This window comes from Castor canadensis, chromosome 4 (assembly GCF_047511655.1).
Source record: "Castor canadensis chromosome 4, mCasCan1.hap1v2, whole genome shotgun sequence".
NCBI classification, from domain to species: Eukaryota; Metazoa; Chordata; class Mammalia; order Rodentia; family Castoridae; genus Castor; species Castor canadensis.
The window spans coordinates 153,443,075-153,469,384 of NC_133389.1; the positions used below are offsets into that span (position 1 = coordinate 153,443,075).

The 26,310-nt window shown below is 39.1% G+C and overlaps 1 protein-coding gene and 1 long non-coding RNA gene across 20 annotated transcripts in view; one reads left to right on the top strand and one right to left on the bottom strand.

The window, feature by feature from the left end:
• Positions 1–654, bottom strand: part of LOC141422622 (uncharacterized) — a 105,318-nt gene extending 104,664 nt beyond the window's left edge. For all 6 annotated transcript variants that reach the window (XR_012447361.1, XR_012447357.1, XR_012447360.1 and 3 more), the window contains exon 1: positions 347–654. This is a non-coding gene — a long non-coding RNA (uncharacterized lncRNA). The remainder of the gene's footprint in view (positions 1–346) is intronic.
• The window catches only part of Cd28 (CD28 molecule), a 162,456-nt gene that overhangs the window by 106,362 nt on the left and 29,784 nt on the right, over positions 1–26,310 (top strand). For 12 of the 14 annotated variants that reach the window (XM_074071513.1, XM_074071517.1, XM_074071520.1 and 9 more), the window contains one exon: positions 2,154–2,321. The exons of the other annotated variants lie outside the window; for them this stretch is intronic. In XM_074071513.1, coding sequence (XP_073927614.1) covers positions 2,279–2,321 — 43 coding nt within the window. In that variant the 5' untranslated portion in view covers positions 2,154–2,278. The remainder of the gene's footprint in view (positions 1–2,153; positions 2,322–26,310) is intronic. 14 annotated transcript variants of the gene reach the window in all.

Here is a 26,310-nt window from a genome sequence, read left to right on the forward strand (position 1 = left end):
GTTGGAGTGAGGTAATCCCTAAGAAAATGTTCCATTGTGCTTACTGGGCTGGGCAGTGCAGTGGCCCCAGACATTCCCTTAAAGCAACAGTAATTGTGTTGAATGGTGAAGTCCAGTTCATAAGCTCTCTGAAGGGGATTCATTTTTCTGTTTGATACTTTTCAGGATCTTGTGAGAGATTGCAAATGTGACTGTACACGTATACACCCACATTCACTTAACTCTTCTATGGGTGCACCTTACTACACTGGTTCATTTAAATAGTATCAAGATGTTTTAGAGAGATACTTTTATATGAGTCAGCATAACACCCCGGGCTTCCATCAATATACAAATAGAAACTTACCTTGTACTTGTCTGTCTTGAGCCACTTGAGGGCATGCTTCATTTGCCTTTGTCTTCCCGTCCCACTTCCCTTTGTCTAATGGGCCTATGACTGAGTCAAATTCTCATTAATCATTTGTTGAATGAGTGAATGACTTACAAAGGAAGTGAATTCCAAGGAAGAGACTCCTGCCCCAAAGTAACCTTCCCTGGTCCCATGACACTGAGATGAGATTGCTAGAAGGAGCAACTAGTCAGCCAGGATTAGAACATTCCTGAGGGTTCAAAATCTGTAATTCCAGAGATTAAACAACTCTGTGCTTTCTACCACCATCCTTCTTGAAATCAGAGAAGTAGGTACAGCATTATCCACACCAGTTGTGAGATACTGGCACAGCAAGTCAGGTGAACAGATGACAGACAACCAAACTAGGCCAGATGGGATATCACTTCTGGTCCATACCGTAAGGGATGCTTTTGAATATACACTATCTGATACTCTTCAATCTGTTTACCTTCTATGAGTACTCTGGTACAGGAGCTTTGAAAGTGTAGATTATAGACCTGCATATTATAATCGAGAATATTCACTACTGATTAACCTACTTACTAAATTTTTATTGAGTGTCTGCTATGTGCCAGGCATATATTGGTCCTGGAGTGCAGAGGTGAACAAGACAGACGTGGTCTCTGACCTTAAGACGTTTTGCCTATGAAAGAGAAGACAGATAAAATGACAAACAAATACATAAAATAATTACAAATTGTGGGTATTTATGAAAAATAAACTGGATACTGAGGTAGGTAGGTATAAATGGAAGTTCATAGAGTTCTTGAAAATGACTGTGAGGAGAAGCAACGTACCTTGGGAAGAATGAAAGAGAAGAACATTTTCCATAGAGGAAAGAAGTCAGCTTAAGGACCTGAGACAAAGGAATTGATGTTTCAGAGGACCAGTGAAGCAAAACAAAATACTCATGGGTCTGCCATAGAGTGAGGGAAGAGTGTACCCCAACGGCTGGAAGTCCTTCAAGCATTTCATCTATGGTCAGGACACACAATATGTGGAGGTGTAGGTTGAGGTTTGCAGAGCACTCAGGAGGCTTTATTTTACTATCCGTGAGCTTGAGTGGATCTGTCCTGCTGTGTGCCACCATCTCAGCTGGTATGTTTCAGCTTGCTGAGTACTAGTGAGCAGAATGGAAAGTTGGACTTTATGTAAATGCAAGAAAAAACCAAGCAATGTACAGACGAATCTGTGGAGTTTATGATCCTGACCTAAGCACCAGGAGGAAAGGAGAAAACCATGGTTAGGGGTGGTCATCCCCATCCAGCTGGTATTTGGAACTTGAAGCTAAAGAGAATACTTATAGTGAGGTTTACGATGGTATTTGCACTTTCTGTTCCTTGATCTTTCAGTTTCTAAACCATCTGGGAAGTGTCCTCTCTTCTGGATGTCATTAAGATGCTGTCAGATTCAAGCACTGACTGTAGGACATGTAGTGTTTGGGGTCATGTGGGTTTTGTTTATCATCCATATGATGCTGATGGGAGCCAGATGTACTGATTTGCCCAGGGTTCTTAACTAGGGGCCCTACAAAAACTTGGTTGAGAAAAAACATGTCTTCATTATCATTGTCCTCTCTAACTGAAATTCATCATTACCATGACATATTTAAGCAACAAACCACAGTAATTTTATCAGTATTTGTGACTTTATAATTAGTAGAAGTCATATTTTCTGGTTTTTTTCGTGGTGTTAGGGATTGAACTCAGGACCTTCTGCTTGCTGAGCCTGCCCTGAGTCCTTTTGCTTTTTTGTTTTTCAGATATGGTCTCGTGCTTTTGTACCTGCTGACCTCAGACCATGATCACCCTACCTCCCCTTTCTGGTCTTGCTAACTTGCCCAGGCCGGCCTTGAACCACAACCTCCTATCTCTACCTTCCAAGTAGATGAAATTACAGCAGTGCACCTCCATGCTTGGCCAGAAATCAGGTATTGTCTTATCATCACCTTATATTGTTGCAAGTGTCTCAAAATATTCCTTGTGCTTTCCAGTATTTCAAAATTATAATTTTTATCATGCCATAGCTAGATATTTAATATGTTAATAAAACATATTTATTACTACTATGTCATGAACATTTATTTTTTAAAAAACATTTAAAACTGCATTTCAATACTTTAGTTTTTTTTTTTAACATTCCTATGTATTTTATTTTATGTATTTCAAATAATCATTGAGAGAAGGGGTCTTTAGGCTTCCAGACCAGTCAAGGGTCCCCTGACACAAAAATGGTTAAGAACTATGAGACTTACTGAACACAGTCTTGGGTGTAATAAGATGTTGGGGACAAAAATCCCCATTTTCGTATTCATTGTTGTATAAGACATTTTTGCATTCTGACTGAGTAGAAAAAAGGAAGAGGCAAGAAGTTCTTGCTGGTCTTTGCTTTTATAGAAAAAACATACACATTTTTTGTCTAGCTTGTAAGCCAGTTCAGAGACTAAATTTCCAAGATATAGAGAGTGGCAGATGTAAAGAGACTAGATAGAACTGAGAGAATGTGCCCACAATCCTGGGTACAAATTGTGCATTTCCACAAATGTTTCCTAAATAGAGATCTGAGAAAAGAACAGACATCATTTTCTCAAAACTCTGACCTCCAGGACCTGGAAAAAGTCCAGTCAGCCAGCCCAAGCTCTTCCTATTCCCTTGGGCTATAGCCTCAGAGACCTCAGAGAGGACATCTGCAAGCACAGTGAAAATTATTAGCCAGTTTGCCACTTCCCACTGCTCAGACACCTTATGGATGCTAATTCTAGGAAGTCTGAATTAATCAGCACAAGCTAGCACTAATAATCAGCCCTGAGAAGTCTGAGGTGGCACCCGGAGATAATCAGTCTTTACTCTCTGCTGAATTTAAAATGCTTCTATTTCTGCATCTTGGAGGAAGAGAGAGGAGAGGGAAGAAGAGGTTCTAGAAATTGAACTTAAAGCTTAAGAGATCATTCACTTACCCTACTCTCCATCACACAAATGGAAGGATGGTGTCTGATAGTGCTTCTCCTGTTGACTCATGTAGTCTAGTGGAAGTTTATTCTGAAGCTGTGGTTTAAAGAGAAAAAAGTCAAAGAATTCATCAGCTTCCTCAAGATCACAACCTCAGAGTCCTTTTTCTGCTACCTACTAGGCTTTCTCATTGGATACAAAATGTACTAATAATATAAAAGTTCCTATTCAGGACATTAATGAGACAATGAGTGAATTGGAAAGTCCCCGATCCACATTCATTCATCTGTAACCGCCAATGGCTTCTGTTTTCCTAGGCATGTTACTTTCTTTTAATGAACGTGAAAAGATTAGTCTGAGCTCCAAGGGCTACTTCCTCTCACCTCCTTGGTTTTTTCCCTTCAGATTTTCCTCTATTTCTTATGTTTTCAGTGTTTCTATGATGTGTTCTTTTCTGAGCATGAAGATGTACTTACATCTCTTTAACATTAAACAATCCCTCTCCTAACTTCATGTCCACCTGGGTCTGCTGCCTCCTTCTCCTACCTTTAGGACCCACTATTCAGCAGAGGCCAGGAACCCCATGTTGTGCTCTGGGCCCCAGTGGTATCATAGTGGCAACTTAACCAGAGCCTGGGTATGTGGTTTCCTAGAAATGCTAGTGGCGGTGGGCAAATCTGTTGAATTCTGGGGTGCTTATTCTGTAGCTACAGGTCACAGCCACATTCTCTGGTACTTTCAGTGCTATTTCCAGGCTCATCAACCTGACTCAATTGGTTTTCTTTCTTTCTCTTACTTGATTAGAACTGAATTACCAAGTGGAAGGCAGTAATTTATTAGCTTTCTCCAGCTCCCCAACAATGGAAAAATGTCAAGATTTAAGGGACAGGTGGGAAGGAGCGGTTTGCAATTTGACCTGAGTCATGGTTTTATTATAATCCTGGTCTGAGCACCATTGCTTATGCATCCCCTTCCTCTTCCCATGCCCCCACTGAACTGCTATGAGCTTTCAGAAATCCTGTTGGACACAGAGATTTGGGCAGCTGACATCAATCACTTGGAGTTGCTATGTGAGGTCAAATCTATTTGAAATGCTGAATCTAATATTCTGAAACTTCCTCCATCGGTAACAGCAATGCAGACCTGTGTGCTGATCCATTTGTGAGGCCTCGTCACTGAAATCAGTACAAAGAGCAAACTCTTAGCATAGCATAAAGATCCTTCATAACTGGCCTGACCACCTGCTGTCTCTAGTGTCCTTTCTGTTCCAGCAACATTGAGCTCTTTGTGGGTCCCTAAGAAAGTCATGTACTTTTAGGCTTTTGCTAGTAGTGTTTACTTTGCCTGCAAGGAAAATTCCTGTTTTTGCCCATTGCTGATCTGGCCAGTTTTGCTTATCCTCCAAATCATGATGGCCCGGAGATGTTTCTGCAGCTAAGTAATGTCACACAATAAACAACAGCATGAGAAATCAGCTAGATTAGATTCCTGAAGAGGATGAGAGTCCCATTGTTTCTTGTCTGGGTTTTGAGTCCCCAGTGAGGAGAACGAGCTACGTTGCTGCCATTCCAAATCTGAGCATCGTGGAATATCATGGAGCTACATTCTGTGAGAACAAAGTTAGTCTGGAATTTTTCTCAAGACAATGTACAAAGGCCATCAGATGTACTGTGATGTTACTGGCCTTATATTTCTGGGTGCATTCTTAGACAAATAATAGATTTGTCTAGAACTTGATTTAGGCCTTAATCTCTTTGTCCTTGCTCTTCACTGTATTGTTGGATATTGTGTAATATCTCAACTTCAGTTTTTATTTTTCCCTCCTATATTTCTCCTCCAGTATTTGTAGGAGATAGCACACAGATCTTCAATTTTATCACCTGTGCCTATGGTAGGTAAAGGCTGTGTGTATGTGTATTAAGCTGCAGAAAGATAGTCACTTAAGGAGAAAGAAAAATACTGCTTTTTCTAAGACTTAAAAGAAAAGCTAATAAAACTTGGGGTGCTTTTAGTTTTCTATTATATCTGATGCATAGAAGATTCGTAATAAACTTTAGTAGTAATTATTATTAGTAGTACTAGTAGTAATAGGAACCAGCACTTGAAAGCAGGTACTCCTGCAGAGTATATTCTTTTGGCCTTACATTCCCCATAGAAAGCAGAGATTATATATATTAGCTGGAGTTCACCCAAGCTACTTTTGGGACAAACAGGATAGTATGTTTGGAATAGAGGTCAACAGCTGTTACTCCTCTGCGACATTCCAGAGATGTGGACAGATGTATTCAGATTGACCTTCCTTATTCAATGAGTGTGGGAACTGGAGGGAAGGGTAGGGGGAAGGGAGACACAACAAAGGGGAGGAGAAGGTTCCCATGGGGACTAGTAACATGAGAGACCATGGAGAGCAACGTTGAAGTTAACAGTTCTGTTTCCTGGAGGTGTTGTTCTAATCTACATGTTAGGGGATGAAGGCCCTAAAAATTGTTCCAACAGGAGGAAAATCAGGCATGACAATTTTCCCAAGGCTAGGACAGATTGCAGTTGTGGAAGGGGTCAGAGGTGATCTCCTTACCATTCCATGATTGCACGGTTGGGAATAGAAAAGGGTCAAATCAGGTTCAGTACAAGATGTAGAGTGAAATGTATTCCTTACCTTGTCCTTCAGCTCCCAGTCATATTTAATTACCATTCCTATTTCCCGAAAATACTCAGTATTCCAGTGCTTTTAAAAATTAAAAAAAGTTATCCAGACACAGCTGCATTTTGGTGTCATGTCAGCAATGAGGCAGGAAGCTGGTCTTTAGGTAGACCAAAAGAGCAAGGCTCAGTAAAACTATTAGATTTTCAGAAAAATAGGATTTTGTGAGCAGTACACTTTCCTGATAACAAGTTCTTTGGGTCCTTAGGGGTAGGTTTATCCTGTCACAATGGCTTAGCTAGAGCCTGATTAGTAGTATCCTTTGTCCATCTTTAATGATTCCACTCCCCTTCTGCTTTGTTCAGATTATCAAGTGAATGATAGCCATGGAACCAACCTAAAGTGCAGAGCAGAATTGCCTGGGTTCATGATGCATCCCTCTTACTGACAGTGCACGAATTCCCGGTCTGGATTAATTCCTTCGGGACGATGTTAAGACTACAAGTTTTGCTTCTTCTCTTGGCTAGGTCTCAATGAGCACAAGGTGAGCAGGGAAGTTCTGAGACTCACATATTCCTGAATAAAGGAAGACTTTGCAAGTCATATACAGAATTCTAGGTGAACCTTTATGAAGTTGGTGGCTGAAGGCCAAATGTGCCTATAAAGAAAGTACATCTCTTTAAAAACCTTGCTCATAATTACTGTACTATCAATCTGTTGGTTGATCAGACCATGTCAACTCTCACTTTGAAACCAGAGTTTTGGACTCAAGGCCCAAACTCTTGGGATTCCACATGTCAGGTCCGGACACTAGCTCCTATATGCCAAGTAAAGAGGCATGGTGTAAGGCAGAGAAAAGAGATTTATCACATGGCTCAGGACATGCCATGGGAAGAGGCAGAGTGAGCACTCAGCCCATCTTCTGCCATCTTTGGGGGTGCAGACATGGGTTTAAATAGACAAAGAACTGGGGGCATGGGCAGAGAGGTAACATATGCACAGTTAAATAGTCCCAGTCACAGGTGTGGTCTGGTAGGTCATCATCTCAGTCTTTGTTCTGGGAGAGGTTCTAGAATTATTATCTGGAGGGTGGTTCATCCTGAGAAAGCTCTACTATTAGGGTTCATGAAGATGTTACCAGTTCTGACTTTCCTAGAACCCAAGGTGATTGCAAAGTAACTTCAGAGAGAATGGCTTAGAACAAAGACAGATACAAAATGGAGAGTTGCCATGCTTTTCTCCTACTTTTAGTTAATTTGTGGGCCTGAGTAAGGAGTCCATGCTTTTCAAGAAAAGCAGTTTGAAGACCTCTTAGAAACCATGACACTTGAATCTAGAGTTTACTTTTTTCAATCAGACAGTGAGTTCAAATCTCTGCTTTGCTACTGCTGGTTTGATTTGAATGCGTCCTCTCAAAAGCCTGTGTTGAAAACTTAATTCCTGTTATGGTTTGGATATGAAGTGTTGCCCCAAAAGGCTCATGTGTTTTAGGCTTGGTATCCAGCTGGTGGTGCTATTGAGAGGTGACTGCAAGTTGGGCATGGTGGCTCATATCTGTAGTCCAGGACTCTAGAGAGATGATTGGATCATGAGGGTGCTGACTACAACTCTGAGTTCCCTTTAAATGAATGGGCTATTAGGAGGTGGGGCCTGGTTAGAGCAAGTAGGTCACTGGGGATGTGCCTTCGAAGGGTATACCTTGTCCCAAGTCCCATTTTCTCTCTCTCTCTCTCTCTCTCTCTCTGTTCCTGGCTGCTATGAGGTGAGCAGCTTTCCACTGCCATGCCTTCCCACCATGCTGTTTCTGCCTTGTCACAGGCCTAGAAGCAGTAGAGACAGCCAGTCATGGATTGAAGCCTCTGAAGGTGTGAGCCAAAACAAATCTTTCTTTCCTTAAGTTGTTCACGTCAGGTGCCAGAAGCTAACTAACACAATTCCTAACGCAACAGTGTTAGGAGGTGAGGCCTAATGGAGGGTCCATCTTCACAATGAATTGTTGTCAACTATAAAAGGGCTTGTGGCCATGAGTTCAATCTTTACTGCCATGGGATGATGCAGCAAGATAGCTCTTGTTAGACGCTCATCCTGTGATCTTGAACATCCCAGCCCCAGAACCACAAGGTGATAAACTTATGTCTATTATAAATAAGCATAAACTTTCCAGTATCTGTATTCTATTGTAGCGACACAAAGCAGACTAAGAAAACTGATTAATGTGTCACTGTGGGCAAATTCTGTAACTCTCTAAATTTTCATTTTCTTATCTAATGAAGACAATGATAGTCCCAAACTTCTAGGACTGTATGAGGGCAAATCATGCATGGTAGTTAGCGTAATACCTGGCAGCTGGAATCCTCTAATAAATTTTAGAGGCTGAGCCTGCCTCTCTAAGTGGTCAAAGATCTTTGGGTAATTGTTTTAAGTGGCTTTTCACCATATTTTTCAAGTACTCTTTGATAAAACTTCATAGTTTGCTCCTGCAAATAGTCTTTTTTATTTTAATTTTTTTGTAATACTTGTTTCCTCAGTGGGACTAACTAGTGAAAAAATGTTTTCCATTTTGTTTAGGTTTAGCATAATGGTCTTTTTAAGGCTTTGGTTCTGCTGGTCTGTGATAATATGCACAACTTTCTAAACTTCATCTTTGTCTATTTTTTGAATAAGTTTTTTTTTTAATAGCAACAGCTGGAATAATACTTCAAAGCTCACAGGGAAAAATCTCAGGCTTTATTATTTTCTCACAATCACCACGTAAGCATTAGAAACTCTATAAGGCAGAGCTTTTAGGGAAAATTAGAATTGCAAATGAAAGGCATGTTTCCAGCTGGAATTTAGATCAAAGAAGATATTATCCTGCTAGCATTGCTGTATGTGTGAGTAGCCACAGGGCTTCTCCATGATAACATACAGCTTGACAACTCTAATTCTTGAAGACACTCAGTGATACTTTGTAGTTTGTACTGGTATATGTTTTGACTGATGGATTGTGCATCAAGGAGGAAGGCTATGCTAATTTCTAAACCAGGGTTCTGGTGGCATTCAAGCTGTAAAGTAAAATCAACTCACATAATATATTGCACATATATTCAATGATTATTCTGATCAAGCCAACAATCATTTATTCAGTTCCTACAAGAAGTGTGAAATGGAGATTAAATCTTATTTTTATCTGAAGGATGGGGGAGATCCACACACAGAGTGAAATCTAAGCAACATATTGAGTGAGAGTATTTTCAACCCTATTTTATGCAAGAGGAATTGAGGCCGTCTATGAGCACATAGTTAGTAAGTGGCCCAACTGGGATTTTTTTTTTCATTTTTCTTTTATTATTCATATGTGCATACAAGGCTTGGTTCATTTCTCCCCCCTGCCCCCACCCCCTCCCTTACCACCCACTCCGTCCCCTCCCTCTCCCCCCACCCCCTCAGTACCCAGCAGAAACTATTTTGCCCTTATCTCTAATTTTGTTGTAGAGAGAGTATAAGCAATAATAGGAAGGAACAAGGGGTTTTGCTGGTTGAGATAAGGATAGCTATACAGGGCATTGACTCACATTGATTTCCTGTGCGTGGGTGTTACCTTCTAGGTTAATTCTTTTTGATCTAACCTTTTCTCTAGTACCTGTTCCCCTTTTCCTATTGGCCTCAGTTGCTTTGAGGTATCTGCTTTAATTTCTCTGCGTTAAGGGCAACAAATGCTAGCTAGTTTTTTAGGTGTCTTACCTATCCTCACTCCTTCCTTGTGTGCTCTCGCTTTTATCATGTGCTCATAGTCCAATCCCCTTGTTGTGTTTGCCCTTGATCTAATGTCCACATATGAGGGAGAACATACGATTTTTGGTCTTTTGGGCCAGGCTAACCTCACTCAGAATGATGTTCTCCAATTCCATCCATTTACCAGCAAATGATAACATTTCGTTCTTCTTCATGGCTGCATAAAATTCCATTGTGTATAGATACCACATTTTCTTAATCCATTTGTCAGTGCTGGGGCATCTTGGCTGTTTCCATAACTTGGCTATTGTGAATAGTGCCGCAATAAACATGGATGTGCAGGTGCCTCTGGAGTAACAGTCTTTTGGGTATATCCCCAAGAGTGGTATTGCTGGATCATATGGTAGATCAATGTTTAGCTTTTTAAGTAGCCTCCAAATTTTTTTCCAGAGTGGTTGTACTAGTCTACATTCCCACCAACAGTGTGAGAGGGTTCCTTTTTCCCCGCATCCTCGCCAACACCTGTTGCCCAACTGGGATTTGACCGCCGAAGCTGTGAGGTTTCATGTCTTGTGCTTTTAGTGGCCAGAATTCCCAAATCACTTATCTTTTCTCTTTTGTATTCAAAGTAGCAAACTGAGTCTGGGTATGCATTCTGTGTAAAAGGAATCCCCATCTCCCAAAGTACAATGTGGAGGGGATCTAGGAGAGAAAGGAGGGAGATGGCTGTGTGGTTAGGGGTAGCTCTTGCCTTGGCTGTAAGAGAAATTTGTTGTGAAGGAAGTGGGTCTTTGAGTCTCCTACATTGTTGGGCACAGTTTAAGGTAGGGGAGCAGACAGAAATACAGTGCAGAGGCCTAGCGACTGGCAAAGTGCATTGTGTGCTGATGTATTCCAAGTGTTCTATCTTTAGGAAGCCAGGCATAGCAAGAGTGTTCTGGTCAGAGTACCAGAGAGAGAAATCCATAATTGCAGCCATATTGCCTGGAGGAAGGGTCAGGAGAGCAATGTTTCATTCCTTCAGTAAATGCCTTACTGAGCACTCACTATGTGCTAGACACAGGGCTACAGCTGTGAATGACAGAGACATGGATTTCACTCTGAGGGTTATAGTCTGATGGGGGACAGACATTCAATAAGTAATTGCATGAACAAATCTGTAGATACCTTTTCTTCATGGCTTTCTACTACCTGTAAAGAGTGTGATGGAGGTTATAGCAGGAAGATAGGTTGAAAGTGGGGAATATGTGTGTGTGTGTATGTGTGTGCTTGTGTGTGTGTGTGTGTGTGTGTGTGTGTGTGTGCGTGTGATGGCGGCAGGAGAAAGCATCTGAGGAGGTCTTATTTACTCTGAACTTGGAAGGATGAGTGTGATTGATTGGAGAAAAACATCTTAGCCAAAGAAAAGTAAGTGGTGAGGGTTCTAAATTTCACTTTCACCCTTCAGTGTCTTCTCCCAGGCTTTGCTCCTATTATATTTCAAATAAGTCGCCTGTACTATATTTTTCTTCAATAAGCTATATGGCTGAGAAGTTAATATACTCGCTGATTGATTAATCGTGATGCAAATGTCCCCAAAGTTTAAGAACATATATGGACTTAAGGAACCTGGAATTATTCCAGAAAAATACAGGTGCATTTTTATGAAGCAAAGTTTAATTATGACTTCCAGTATCATTTGGGCCACTCTCCCTTTCTCTAAGTGATTCCAGACACGTAGCCTATAATAAGATGTGTAAGGTGTCTTGTAACTGAATGGTATCACACATTGTTATCTTTTGGTCCTGAAGAAATCTTCAGTACTGAAGAAGGCTGACGGTGGAGAGACAGTATAGCGCTTCAATTACACCATAGTATTTCAAGTTAGAAGTGTGTAAATTCTAGTCTTGGTTCCACTGCTTCTTGAGACTACTTAACTCTCATTAAGATTCAGTTTTCTCATCTATAAATGAAGATGATAATAGCATCTTCCTCACAAGTCACGTGAGTATTAAGTAATATTAGGAATGTGAAGTGATTGGTACATAGATTTTATTATTTTGGTCCATAAATTAATACATAAATTATTATTAGAAATCTGGTAGAATTTCTCTGTGCTTTGATGAATTTAAGATCTCTTATTTTATCTGTCATTTCTACCTCTTAGATTGTGTGAATGCCATTGAATTTCTTTTTTTAAAATTTTTATTGTTTTATTATTCATATGTGCACACAGTGCTTGGGTCATTTCTCCCCCCTGCCCCCACCCCCTCCCTTACCACCCACTACACCCCCTCCCTCTCCCCCCAACCCCCTTGATACCCGGCAGAAACTATTTTGCCCTTATTTCTAATTTTGTTGAAGAGAGAGTATAAGCTATAATAGGAAGGAACAAGGGTTTTTGCTGGTTGAGATAAGGATAGCCAAACAGGGAGTTGACTCACATTAATTTCCTGTGCGTGTGTGTTACCTTCTAGGTTAATTCTTTTTTTTTTTTCATTTTTCTTTTATTATTCATATGTGCATACAAGGCTTGGTTCATTTCTCCCCCCTGCCCCCACCCCCTCCCTTACCACCCACTCCACCCCCTCCCGCTCCCACCCCTCAATACCCAGCAGAAACTATTTTGCCCTTATCTCTAATTTTGTTGTAGAGAGAGTATAAGCAATAATAGGAAGGAACAAGGGGTTTTGCTGGTTGAGATAAGGATAGCTATACAGGGCATTGACTCACATTGATTTCCTGTGCGTGGGTGTTACCTTCTAGGTTAATTCTTTTTGATCTAACCTTTTCTCTAGTTCCTGGTCCCCTTTTCCTATTGGCCTCAGTTGCTTTAAGATATCTGCTTTAGTTTCTCTGCATTAAGGGCAACAAATGCTAGCTAGTTTTTTAGGTGTCTTACCTATCCTCACCCCTTCCTTGTGTGCTCTCGCTTTTATCATGTGCTCATAGTCCAATCCCCTTGTTGTGTTTGCCCTTGATCTAATGTCCACATATGAGGGAGAACATACGATTTTTGGTCTTTTGAGCCAGGCTAACCTCACTCAGAATGATGTTCTCCAATTCCATCCATTTACCAGCGAATGATAACATTTCGTTCTTCTTCATGGCTGCATAAAATTCCATTGTGTATAGATACCACATTTTCTTAATCCATTTGTCAGTGCTGGGGCATCTTGGCTGTTTCCATAACTTGGCTATTGTGAATAGTGCTGCAATAAACATGGATGTGCAGGTGCCTCTGGAGTAACAGTCTTTTGGGTCTATCCCCAAGAGTGGTATTGCTGGATCAAATGGTAGATCGATGTCCAGCTTTTTAAGTAGCCTCCAAATTTTTTTCCAGAGTGGTTGTACTAGTCTACATCCCCACCAACAGTGTAAGAGGGTTCCTTTTTCCCCACATCCTCGCCAACACCTGTTGTTGGTGGTGTTGCTGATGATGGCTATTCTAACAGGGGTGAGGTGGAATCTTAGTGTGGTTTTAATTTGCATTTCCTTTATTGCTAGAGATGGTGAGCATTTTTTCATGTGTTTTCTGGCCATTTGAGTTTCTTCTTTTGAGAAAGTTCTGTTTAGTTCACATGCCCATTTCTTTATTGGTTCATTAGTTTTGGGAGAATTTAGTTTTTTAAGTTCCCTGTATATGCTGGTTATCAGTCCTTTGTCTGATGTATAGTTGGCAAATATTTTCTCCCACTCTGTGGGTGTTCTCTTCAGTTTAGAGACCATTTATTTTGATGAACAGAAGCTTTTTAGTTTTATGAGGTCCCATTTATCTTTGCTATCTCTTTTTGCTGTGCTGCTGGGGTTTCATTGAGAAAGTTCTTACCTATACCTACTAACTCCAGAGTATTTCCTACTCTTTCTTGTATCAACTTAAGAGTTTGGGGTCTGATATTAAGATCCTTGATCCATTTTGAGTTAATCTTGGTATAGGGTGATATACATGGATCTAGTTTCAGTTTTTTGCAGACTGCTAACCAGTTTTCCCAGCAGTTTTTGTTGAAGAGGCTGCTATTTCTCCATCGTATATTTTTAGCTCCTTTGTCAAAGATAAGTTGCTCATAGTTGTGTGGCTTCATATCTGGATCCTCTATTCTGTTCCACTGGTCTTCATGTCTGTTTTTGTGCCAGTACCATGCTGTTTTTATTGTTATTGCTTTGTAATATAGTTTGAAGTCAGGTATTGTGATACCTCCTGCATTGTTCTTTTAACTGAGTATTGCCTTGGCTATTCGTGGCCTCTTGTGTTTCCATATAAATTTCACAGTAGATTTTTCAATCTCTTTAATGAATGTCATTGGAATTTTGATGGGAATTGCATTAAACATGTAGATTACTTTGGGGAGTATCGACATTTTTACTATGTTGATTCTACCAATCCATGAGCATGGGAGATCTCTCCACTTTCTATAGTCTTCCTCAATCTCTTTCTTCAGAAGTGTATAGTTTTCCTTGTAGAGGTCGTTCACATCTTTTGTTAGGTTTACACCTAGGTATTTGATTTTGTTTGAGGCTATTGTAAATGGAATTGTTTTCATACATTCTTTTTCCGTTTGCTCATTGTTAGTGTATAGAAATGCTAATGATTTTTCTATGTTGATTTTATATCCTGCTACCTTGCTGTAGCTATTGATGATGTCTAGAAGCTTCTGAGTAGAGTTTTTTGGGTCTTTAAGGTATAGGATCATGTTGTCTGCAAATAGGGATATTTTGACAGTTTCTTTACCTATTTGTATTCCTTTTATTCCTTCTTCTTGCCTAATTGCTCTGGCTAGGAATTCCAGTACTATGTTGAATAGGAGTGGAGATAGTGGGCATCCTTGTCTGGTTCCTGATTTTAGAGGGAATGGTTTTAATTTTTCTCCGTTAAGTATAATGCTGGCTGTAGGTTTGTCCTATATAGCTTTTATAATGTTGAGGAACTTTCCTTCTATTCCTAGTTTTCTTAGAGCTTTTATCATGAAATGATGTTGGATCTTATCAAAGGCTTTTTCTGCATCTATTGAGATGATCAAGTGGTTTTTGTCTTTGCTTCTGTTAATGTGGTTTATTACGTTTATTGATTTTCGTATGTTGAACCACCCCTGCATCCCTGGGATGAAGCCTACCTGGTCGTGGTGGATAATCTTTTTGATGTGTTGCTGAATTCGATTTGCCATTATTTTGTTGAGGATTTTTGCATCAATGTTCATTAAGGAGATTGGCCTATAGTTCTCCTTTTTGGAGGTGTCTTTGCCTGGTTTTGGGATAAGTGTAATAGTGGCTTCATAAAATGTGTTTGGCAGTTTTCCTTCCCTTTCTATTTCATGGAACAGTTTAAGGAGGGTTGGTATCAGTTCTTCTTTAAAGGTCTGATAGAATTCAGCAGAGAATCCATCAGGTCCTGGACTTTTCTTTTTGGGGAGACTCTTGATTGCTGCTTCAATTTCATTTTGTGTTATAGGTCTATTCAGGTGATTAATTTCCTCTTGGTTCAGTTTTGGATGATCATATGTATCTAGAAATCTGTCCATTTCTTTTAGATTTTCAAATTTATTTGAATATAGGTTCTCAAAGTAGTCTCTGATGATTTCCTGGACTTCCATGGTGTTTGTTGTTATCTCCCCTTTTGCATTCCTGATTCTACTAATTTGGGTTTTTTCTCTCCTCATTTTAGTCAGGTTTGCCAGGGTCTATCGATCTTGTTTATTTTTTCAAAGAACCAACTTTTTGTTTCATTAATTCTTTGTATGGTGTTTTTGGTTTCTATTTCGTTGATTTCAGCTCTTATTTTTATTATTTCTCTCCTTCTATTTGTTTTGGGATTTGCTTGTTCTTGTTTTTCTAGGAGTTTGAGATGTATCATTAGGTCATTGATTTGGGATCTTTCAATCTTTTTAATATATGCACTCATGGCTGTAAACTTTCCTCTCAAGACTGCCTTAGCTGTGTCCCATAGGTTCCGGTAGGTTGTGTTTTCATTTTCATTGACTTCTAGGAACTTTTTAATTTCCTCTTTTATTGCATCGATGATCCATTCTTCATTAAGTAATGAGTTATTTAGTTTCCAGCTGTTTGCATGTTTTTTGTCTTTACTTTTGTTGTTGAGTTCTACTTTTACTGCATTGTGGTCAGATAGTATGCACGGTATTATTTCTATTTTCTTATATTTGCTGAGGCTTGCTTTGTGCCCTAGGATATGATCTATTTTGGAGAAGGTTCCATGGGCTGCTGAGAAGAATGTATATTGTGTAGAGGTTGGATGAAATGTTCTATAGACATCTACTAGGTCCACTTGATCTATTGCATATTTTAGATCTTGGATTTCTTTATTGAGTTTTTGTTTGGATGACCTATCTATTGATGATAATGGAGTGTTAAAGTCTCCCACAACCACTGTGTTGGCGTTTATATATGCTTTTAGGTCTTTCAGGGTATGTTTGATGAAATTGGGTGCGTTGACATTGGGTGCGTACAGATTGATGATTATTATTTCCTTTTGGTCTATTTCCCCTTTTATTAGTATGGAATGTCCTTCTTTATCTCGTTTGATCAATGTAGGTTTGAAGTCTACTTTGTCAGAGATAAGTATTGCTACTCCTGCTTGTTTTCGGGGGCCATTGGCTTGGTAAATCTTCTTCCAGCCTTTCATCCTAAGCATATGCTTATTTCTGTCAGTGAGATGAGTCTCCTGTAAGCAACAAATTGTTGGATCTTCTTTTTTAATCCATTTTGTCAAACGGTGTCTTTTGATGGGTGAATTAAGTCCATTAACATTAAGTGTTAGTACTGATAGGTATGTGGTGATTCCTGCCATTTAGTTATCTTAGTTGTTTGAAGGTTTGATTGTGTGTACCTAACTTGATGTTACTCTCTACTGTCTTGCTTTTTCTTATCCTGTGGTTTGGTGCTGCCTGCCTTTTCATGGTTAAGTTGGGTGTCACTTTCTGTGTGCAGGATCCCTTGCAGAATCTTTTGTAATGGTGGCTTTGTGGTCACATATTGTTTTAGTTTCTGCTTATCATGGAAGACTTTTATTGCTCCATCTATTTTGAATGATAGCTTTGCTGGGTAGAGTATCCTGGGGTTGAAGTTATTTTCATTCAGTGCCTGGAAGATCTCACCCCACGCTCTTCTTGCTTTTAATGTTTCTGTTGAGAAGTCTGCTGTGATTTTGATGGGTTTACCTTTGTATGTTACTTGTTTTTTCTCTCTTACAGCCTTCAATATTCTTTCCTTAGTTTCTGAACTTGTTGTTTTAATGATGATATGTCGTGGAGTAGTTCTATTTTGATCTGGTCTGTTTGGTGTCCTGGAGGCCTCTTGCATTTGTATGGGAATATCTTTCTCTAGATTTGGGAAATTTTCCGTTATTATTTTGTTGAATAGATTACGCATTCCCTTCGCTTGCACCTCTTCTCCTTCTTCGATGCCCATGATTCTCAAGTTTGGTCTTTTGATGGAGTCGGTGAGTTCTTGCATTTTCTTTTCACAGGTCTTGAGTTGTTTAATTAATAGTTCTTCAGTTTTTCCTTTAATTACCATTTCATCTTCAAGTTCTGAGATTCTGTCTTCTGTTTGTTCTATTCTGCTGGATTGGCTTTCCGTTTTGTTTTGCAGTTCTGTTTCATTCTTTTTTCTGAGGTTTTCCATATCCTGGCTGTTTTCTTCTTTATTGTTGTCTATTTTTGTCCTGAGTTCATTTATCCATTTATTCATTGTGTTCTCTCTTTCACTTTGGTGTTTATACAGTGCTTCTATGGTTTCCTTTATTTCTTCTTTTGCTTTTTCAAATTCTGTATTTTTATTGTCTTGGAATTTCTTGAGTGTCTCCTGTACATTTTGGTTGACCCTATCCAGTATCATCTCTATAAAATTCTCATTGAGTACTTGTAGTATGTCTTCTTTTAAATTATCCTTGTGGGCTTCATTGGGTCCTTTGGCATAGTTTATCTTCATTTTGTTGGAGTCTGGATCTGAGTTTCTGTTCTCTTCATTCCCCTCTGGTTCCTGTACTAATTTTTTGCTGTGGGGAAACTGGTTTCCTTGTTTTTTCTGTCTTCCTGTCATTGTCCTTGGTGTTGTTACTGTCCCTGTACTGTGTGTAATTAAGTATTTTCTAGCTTGTAATAATAACAATGGTAATATTGAGAATGGAAGAGTGAGCTGAGATGGAAAGCAAGAAGTTAAAGAAAAGGGGAAAACAAATATACAGACAAGAGGGAGAAAGCAGAACAAGGTATCAGACAAGAGAGTTTCAAAGGTATAAACAGGGAGTGTTAGTGTACTAATCGACAGTAAGCTGAACAGACAATAGAGAGACAGAGAGAGGATTGAAAGTCAAAGATAAAAAAAATAAAAAATAAGTATATGAAAGTAATATCTATTTATAAAAATGAATTAAAATAAAATGGAAAACAGAAAATTAAAAAAAAAAAAAACCAAAAAACTTCCAAGTTTATATGCAATGCAATTTCAGTCTTAATAATTTGGATGTCCGTCTCAATCTCCAGTCCTGGAGTTGGTGCCTCAGATGTTGTTCTGTAGTTGTCTCATCAAAGGGGATGCATAAAGTAGAACAAAACTACACTCACACACACACAGAAGATAAAAAAAAAAAAAAAAAGCCCCACCAAGTGTCCCCAGTTCAAATGCAATACAGTTTCAGTAAGTTTTTCGGCTTGCAGGTGTAATTCGGTTGTTCTCTCATCAAAGGTAGGGAGAAAAAGAAAAAAAGCGTCTGGAGGCAGTTCTGAGAGTGGTATCTGCAACTGTGGCTTGCCTGCCTGCTGCTCTCAGCCTATAGCTGGCGGCGTTATTTATGCAGATCTCTGGGTGAGCTAGCACTCACCTGGTCCCACAGGCTTTGTTTGCTCAGAGTTCTCCTGTGCGGGGGGCCTCTGCTACAGGCTTTCCCCTTTCCAAGCACTGGGAAAGGTGACACTGCCCCGCATTGTCAGGCCTGCGTGTTTATTTACAGTTCACATGGGAAGTGGGTCTTCCCTCCTCTCATAAGCGTCCCCGCTCCTGGTTGCTGGGCGCGCCCCGCTCCCGCCAGAGGCTCTCCGGCCCGCCCGGCTCGTTTATTTACAGTCCCAGGAAGGGTTCCCTTCCCCCAATCTTCAGCGCTCAGGGCGCCCCACCCTCTTTCCAGCGTGTCTTAACTGTTCTTATTGCTTAGTACTCAGTTTCTCTTTTTTTCCCGGGTGGAGGTCAGTCTGTCCAGGGGGCTATGCTGCTCTGGCCCAGGCTTGTCTGTGGGGGAACCGCGGTACCGCGAAGCTCGCCTGGTCCGCGTCTTCCCAAGCCGTATGGGCGCCGGCCACTGGCGGCCCCGGGGGCCTCCTCGGTTCTCCGTTTAACGTGAAGTGGAGATTCTCTGCACCGGCTGGAGATGTGGAGGGGTCAAAGTTATGCCTTTTCTCAGTGATTATGCCTGCAACGTGTGTCTCCAGTGTCTCTCCAAGATTTCACTATAGGAGGGTCGCTTTCTGCTTCCTCCCTCTAGCCGCCATCTTGGAATTCGGTTAATTCTTTTTGATCTAACCTTTTCTCTAGTTCCTGGTCCCCTTCTCCTATTGGCCTCAGTTGCTTTTAAGGTATCTGCTTTAGTTTCTCTGTGTTGAGGGCAACAAATGCTAGCCAATTTTTTCGGTGTCTTACCTATCCTCATATCTCCCTTGTGTGCTCTCACTTTTATCATGTGATAAAGTCCAATCCCATTGTTGTGTTTGCCCTTGATCTAATGTCCACATATGAGGGAGAACATACGATTTTTGGTCTTTTGGGCCAGGCTAACCTCACTCAGAATGATGTTCTCCAATTCCATCCATTTACCAGCGAATGATAACATTTCGTTCTTCTTCATGGCTGCATAAAATTCCATTGTGTATAAATACCACATTTTCTTAATCCATTTGTCAGTGGTGGGGTATCTTGGCTGTTTCCATAACTTGGCTATTGTGAATAGTGCTGTAATAAACATGGGTGTGCAGGTGCCTCTGGAGTAACCTGTGTCACAGTCTTTTGGATATATCCCCAAGAGTGGTATTGCTGGATCATATGGTAGATCAATGTTTAGCTTTTTAAGTAGCCTCCAAATTTTTTTCCAGAGTGGTTGTACTAGTTTACATTCCCACCAACAGTGTAAGAGGGTTCCTTTTTCCCCCGCATCCTCACCAACACCTGTTGCTGTTGGTGTTGCTAATGATGGCTATTCTAACAGGGGTGAGGTGGAATCTTAGTGTGGTTTTAATTTGCATTTCCTTTATTGGTAGAGATGGTGAGCATTTTTTCATGTGTTTTTTGGCCATTTGACTTTCTTCTTTTGAGAAAGTTCTGTTTAGTTCACTTGCCCATTTCTTTATTGGTTCATTAATTTCAGGAGAATTTAGTTTTTTGAGTTCCCTATATATTCTGGTTATCAGTCCTTTGTCTGATGTGTAGCTGGCAAATATTTTCTCCCACTCTGTGGGTGTTCTGTTCAGTTTAGAGACCATTTATTTTGATGAACAGAAGCTTTTTAGTTTTATGAAGTCCCATTTATCTATGCTATCTCTTAGTTGCTGTGCTGCTGGGGTTTCGTTGAGAAAGTTCTTGCCTATACTTACTAATTCCAGAGTATTTCCTACTCTTTCCTGTATCAACTTTAGAGTTTGTGTTCTGATATTAAGATCCTTGATCCATTTTGAGTTAATATTGGTATAGGGTGATAAACATGGATCTAGTTTCAGTTTTTTGCAGACTGCTAACCAGTTTTCCCAGCAGTTTTTTTTGAAGAGGCTGCTTTTTCTCCATTGTATATTTTTAGCACCTTTGTCAAAGACAAGTTGGTTATAGTTGTGTGGCTTCATATATGGGTCCTCTATTCTGTTCCACTGGTCTTCATATCTGTTTTTGTGCCAGTACCATGCTGTTTTTATTGTTATTGCTTTATAATGTAGTTTGAAGTCAGGTATCGTGATACCTCCTGCATTGTTCTTTTGACTAAGTATTGCCTTGGCTATTCATGGCCTCTTGTGTTTCCATATAAATTTAACAGTAGATTTTTCAATCTCTTTAATGAATGTCATTGGAATTTTGATGGGAATTGCATTAAACATGTAGATTACTTTGGGGAGTATCGACATTTTTACTATGTTGATTCTACCAATCCATGAGCATGGGAGATCTTTCCACTTTCTATAGTCTTCCTCAATCTCTTTCTTCAGAAGTGTATAGTTTTCCTTGTGGAGGTCGTTCATATCTTTTGTTAGGTTTACACCTAGGTATTTGATTTTTTTTGAGGCTATTGTAAATGGAGTTGTTTTCATATATTCTTTTTCAGTTTGTTCATTATTAGTGTATAGAAATGCTAATGATTTTTCTATGTTGATTTTATATCCTGCTACCTTGCTATAGCTATTGATGATGTCTAGAAGCTTCTGAGTAGAGTTTTTTGGGTCTTTAAGGTATAGGATCATGTCATCTGCAGATAGGGATATTTTGAAAGTTTCTTTACCTATTTGTATTCCTTTTATTCCTTCTTCTTGCCTAATTGCTCTGGCTAGGAATTCTAGTACTATGTTGAATAGGAGTGGAGATAGTGGGCATCCTTGTCTAGTTCCTGATTTTAGAGGAAATGGTTTCAGTTTTTCTCCATTAAGTATAATGCTGGCTGTAGGTTTGTCCTATATAGCTTTTATAATGTTGAGGTACTTTCCTTCTATTCCTAGTTTTCTTAGAGCTTTTATCATGAAATGGTGTTGGATCTTATCAAAGGCTTTTTCTGCATCTATTGAGATGATCAAGTGGTTTTTGTCTTTGCTTCTGTTAATGTGGTTTATTATGTTTATTGATTTTCATATGTTGAACCACCCCTGCATTTCTGGGATGAAGTCTACTTGGTCGTGGTGAGTGATCTTTTTGATGTGTTGTTGATTTCGGTTTGCCATTATTTTGTTGAGGATCAACAAAATCATTAGTTGCATCAATGTTCACTAAGGAGATTGGCCTATAGTTCTTCTTTTTGGAGGTGTCTTTGCCTGGTTTTGGGATAAGTGTAATACTGGCTTCATAAAATGTGTTAGGCAGTTTTCCTTCCCTTTCTATCTCATGGAACAGTTTAAGGAGTGTTGGTATCAGTTCTTCTTTAAAGGTCTGATAGAATTCAGCAGAGAATCCATCAGGTCCTGGACTTTTCTTTTTGGGGAGACTCTTGATTGCTGCTTCAATTTCATTTTGTGTTATAGATCTATGCAGATGATTAATTTCCTCTTGGTTCAGTTTTGGATGATCATATGTATCTAGAAATCTGTCCATATCTTTAAGATGTTCGAATTTATTTGAATATATGTTCTTGAAGTAGTCTTTGATGATTTCCTGGACTTCCATGGTGTTTTTTTTGCATTCCTGATTCTACTAATTTCGGTTTTTTCTCTCCTCATTTTAGTCAGGTTTGCCAGGGGTCTGTCGATCTTGTTTATTTTTTCAAAGAACCAACTTTTTGTTTCATTAATTCTTTGAATTTTTTTTTGGTTTCTATTTTGTTGTTTTCAGCTCTTATTTTTATTATTTCTCTCCTTCTGTTTGTTTTGGGATTTGCTTGTTCTTGTTCTTCTATGAGTTTTTGAGATGCATCATTAGGTCATTGATTTGGGATCTTTCAGTCTTTTTAATATATGCACTCATGGCTATAAACTTTCCTTTCAGGACTGCCTTAGCTGTGTCCCATAGGTTCCGGTAGGTTATGTTTTCATTTTCATTGACTTCCAGAAACTTTTTAATTTCCTCTTTTATTTCATCAATGACCCATTGTTCATTAAGTAATGAGTTATTTAGTTCCTAGCTGTTTGCATGTTTTTTATCTTTACTTTTGTTGTTGAGTTCTAGATTTATTGCATTGTGATCATATAGTATGCACGGTATAATTTCTATTTTCTTATATTTGCTGAGGCTTGCTTTATGCCCTAGGATATGATCTATTTTGTAGAAGGTTCTGTGGGCTGCTGAGAAGAATGTATATTGTGTAGAAGTTGGATGAAATGTTCTGTAGACATCAAGTAGGCCCATTTGATCTATTGTATATTTTAGGTCTTGGATTTCTTTATTGATTTTTTGTTTGGATGACCTATCTATTAATGATAATGGGGTGTTAAAGTCTCCCACAACCACTGTGTTGGTGTTTATATATGCTTTTAGGTCCTTCAGGGTATGTTTGATGAAATTGGGTGCATTGACATTGGGTGCATATAGGTTGATAATCATTATTTCCTTTTGGTCTATCTCCCATTTTATTAATATGGAATGCCCTTTTTTATCTTGTTTGATCAATGTAGGTTCAAAGTCTACTTTGTCAGAGATAAGTATTGCTACTCCTGCCTGTTTTCGGGGGCCATTGGCTTGGTAAATCTTCTTCCAGCCTTTCATCCTAAGCCTATGCTTTTTTCTGTGGGTGAGATGGGTCTCCTGTAAGCAACAAATTGTTGGATCTTCCTTTTTAATCCAGTTCGTCAAGCAGTGCATTTTGATGGGTGAATTAAGTCCGTGAACATTAAGTGTTAGTACTGATAGGTATGTGGTGATTCCTGTCATTTAGTTGTCTTAGTTGTTTGAAGGTTTGATTGTGTGTACCTAAGTTGAGGTTACTCTCTACTTTCTTGCTTTTTCTTTTCCTGTAGTTTGGTGTTGCCTGTCCTTTCATGGTAACTAATGTGAGATGAGTAATAAAAATAATTTGCTTCTTTAGTGTGATACATAGTTAAGGGGAGGGTAGTGGGCAAACAAATGTTGATTTGTGTTTCTTTTTATTCTAAAGAATGAAAACCAGCTAGGATTGGTCAATTGATGAAATTAAGTACACTTAAATGTCTTAGAAAATTGTCTAAGTTGCTTACCTCATGGGGCTTTGGCTTCCTCCTCTGTACAATAAAGGAGTTAGACCAGAAAATTGCACTGCTTCTTTTTCATCTAAATTGAGTCAAGTAAGCCCTACCATATGCATAATATCAACTAGATGCTGTCCAGTCATCTGTAATATGCTTGCTTTTTAGCTTTTTGTTATCATTCATAGGAAATTATGGAAGGTTTTTGTTTCTGCTTTACATATTAGTCTGAGTAATGAATCTCAGAGCCCCTCATTCTAGATCTGGAGAAGCTGGTGGTTCTCTCCTTTCAGGGAAGGTTGTCTTGCCATCTTTAAATTGTCCCTAGAAAGACATAAGGCTCTGAGTAAGATATGCTCTCTAACCTCTAACAAGTTGGAGATTAAGAGCCAGGAACGCTCAGTTAAAATGTAGAAGTGATGTTGTCCAGGACTAGGGCATAATTTTGTCACTTATCTGTAGTTCAGAAGTGTTACTGAATCAATTCTAAAAACAAATTGCTCTAACAGACTGAAAGATGTGTCAGTATGGGAGGGTCACAAGGACTGCTTGAAAGAAAATTGAAATGTAGACAAAGGGGTTTATGAAGAGAGGAAATACTTTCAATCTCTTCTCTTTGGAGAAGATTCCAAAAGTGTAGGAAACACAAGCAAAAACAGGCAAATGGCATTACATCAAATTTAAAAGCTGTGGCACAGCAAAGAAAATAACCAACAGAGTGAAGAAACACCCTACAGAAAGAAAGGGGGAAAACATTTACAAACTATACATCTGGCAAGGGGTTGAAATCCAGAGTATATACAGAACTCTAAAAACTCAGTGGGAAAAAACCAAATAGCCCAATTAGAAAAATGGGTGATAGATCTTAATAGACATTTCTCAAAAGAAAACATTAATTATCCAGGAAATGCAAATCAAAACCACAAAGAGATAGTACCTTACTACAATAAGAGTGCCTATTGTAAAAATTAAAAGGCAACAATTGCTGGTGAGAATGTGGAGAAAAGGGACCCCTTGCACACTGTTGTTGGGAATGAAAATTAGTATAGTTGTTATGGCAGAAAGTATGGCGTGTCCTCAAAAAATAAAAAATAGAACCACTGTGTGCTCCAGCAATTCCACTACTGGGTATATATCCAAAGGAAATTAAATCAGTATGTAGAAGAACATCTTCATTCCCATGTGCATTGCAGCACTATTTACAACAGCCACAATACAGAAACAATGTAAGTGTCCATCAGCTGATGAGTGGGTAAAGCTGTGGTACACATACATCATGGGATACCACTGAGCTATAAAAAAGAATGAAATCCTGTCGTTGTGATGACCTAGACGGAATTAGAGGTCATTATGTTAAGTGAAGTAAGTCAGGCACAGAATGGTAAGTACCACCTGATCTCATTTATATGTGGAAAAAAATGTTAACTGCATAAAAGTTGAGAGTAGAGACTTTGGGTGTGGTGCTACACACCCTCCAGTACTTGGAGGCTGAGACAGGAAGAGCTCGAGATTAAGGCCAGTCTGGGCTACATACCAAGATTCTGTCTCAAAAAAAACCAAAAAAGAAGTTGAGAGTAGAATGGTGACTACCAGAAGCTGGGGAGGTTGGAGGGGAGGCAGGGATGGAGAAAGGTTGGACAAAGATGCTAAGTTATAGTTAGATAAAAACAAGAAGTTGTGGTGTGCTTCTGCATAGTAGGGTGAGTATACAATAACAATAATGTATTGTACATTTCAAAAAGCTAGCAAAGATATTTGAATGTTTCCATCATAAAGAAACAGTAAGTATTTAGAAAACAGACATACTTAACTTGATTTAAGCATTACAGAATGTACACATAAATCAAAACATCGTATGGTACCCATTATTATATGCAACTTTTATATACCTGCTAAAATAAATCCAATCAAGAAAACACTTAAGTCACATAGAAAATGTGTAAGATATAACAGATAACAATATATAGCTGATGAAAATTATAAACAAAACATCATATTAAATGTGTAAAAAATCTTAGTAGACAAATAGAAGAACAGAATAGTAACAGTATTTCTGTCAGGTTGGTAAGATTGTAGGTAAATCTCATTTTAATGTTCATACTTATCTTTTTTTCTAAACTTTGCATATGAAAATTTATACTTTTATAGTCAGAGTAAAAAGCAATAGAAATTATCTTTAAAAATCATATACACACACACAAATAATAAAATACCTTTTGAATAAATCCTTATAACTCATAAAAAAAAATCATATACACAAAACAACAAATGAGGGCAAGGAGAAAAGAATGAGAAAGTTTTGAGAGAGAAACTGAGGACCAGGTACTGACCAAGATGCCAGAAGGAAGTAGAGCAGACCAAGCTGGTGAAAGAGTCCTCTCTGCAGAAGGCCTGGGGATGGCAGAGGGTTGCAGAGGGTGGGGTACAGGCCCTGGGGATCCTCTATGGAGCTGCTTCTTAAAGCCTGTTATCTAACCTTGAATGATTGCTTGAGGGACATAGAGGGGCTTTTGGTTGCTTTATTGTCTCCCTAAGAGCATAGGAGGAAATTTTCTCCAGACACTCAGCTGGCTGGCTATGTGCTTACAAGTAGGATGTGTTCTGCAAGATTCCTAAAAGTAAATGAAGAGAGACTCAGCATTAACTAAGCACCGTGTGCTAAATGCAACATCGGGCTACCTTATGATCAACAGAAACATTAAATCCCTCACATTCATAATGCCTTTAAATACTTAGCAGACATCTCCAAACACCCCATATAGTTCTTTTTGTATTTTTGACATAGTCTCTCCC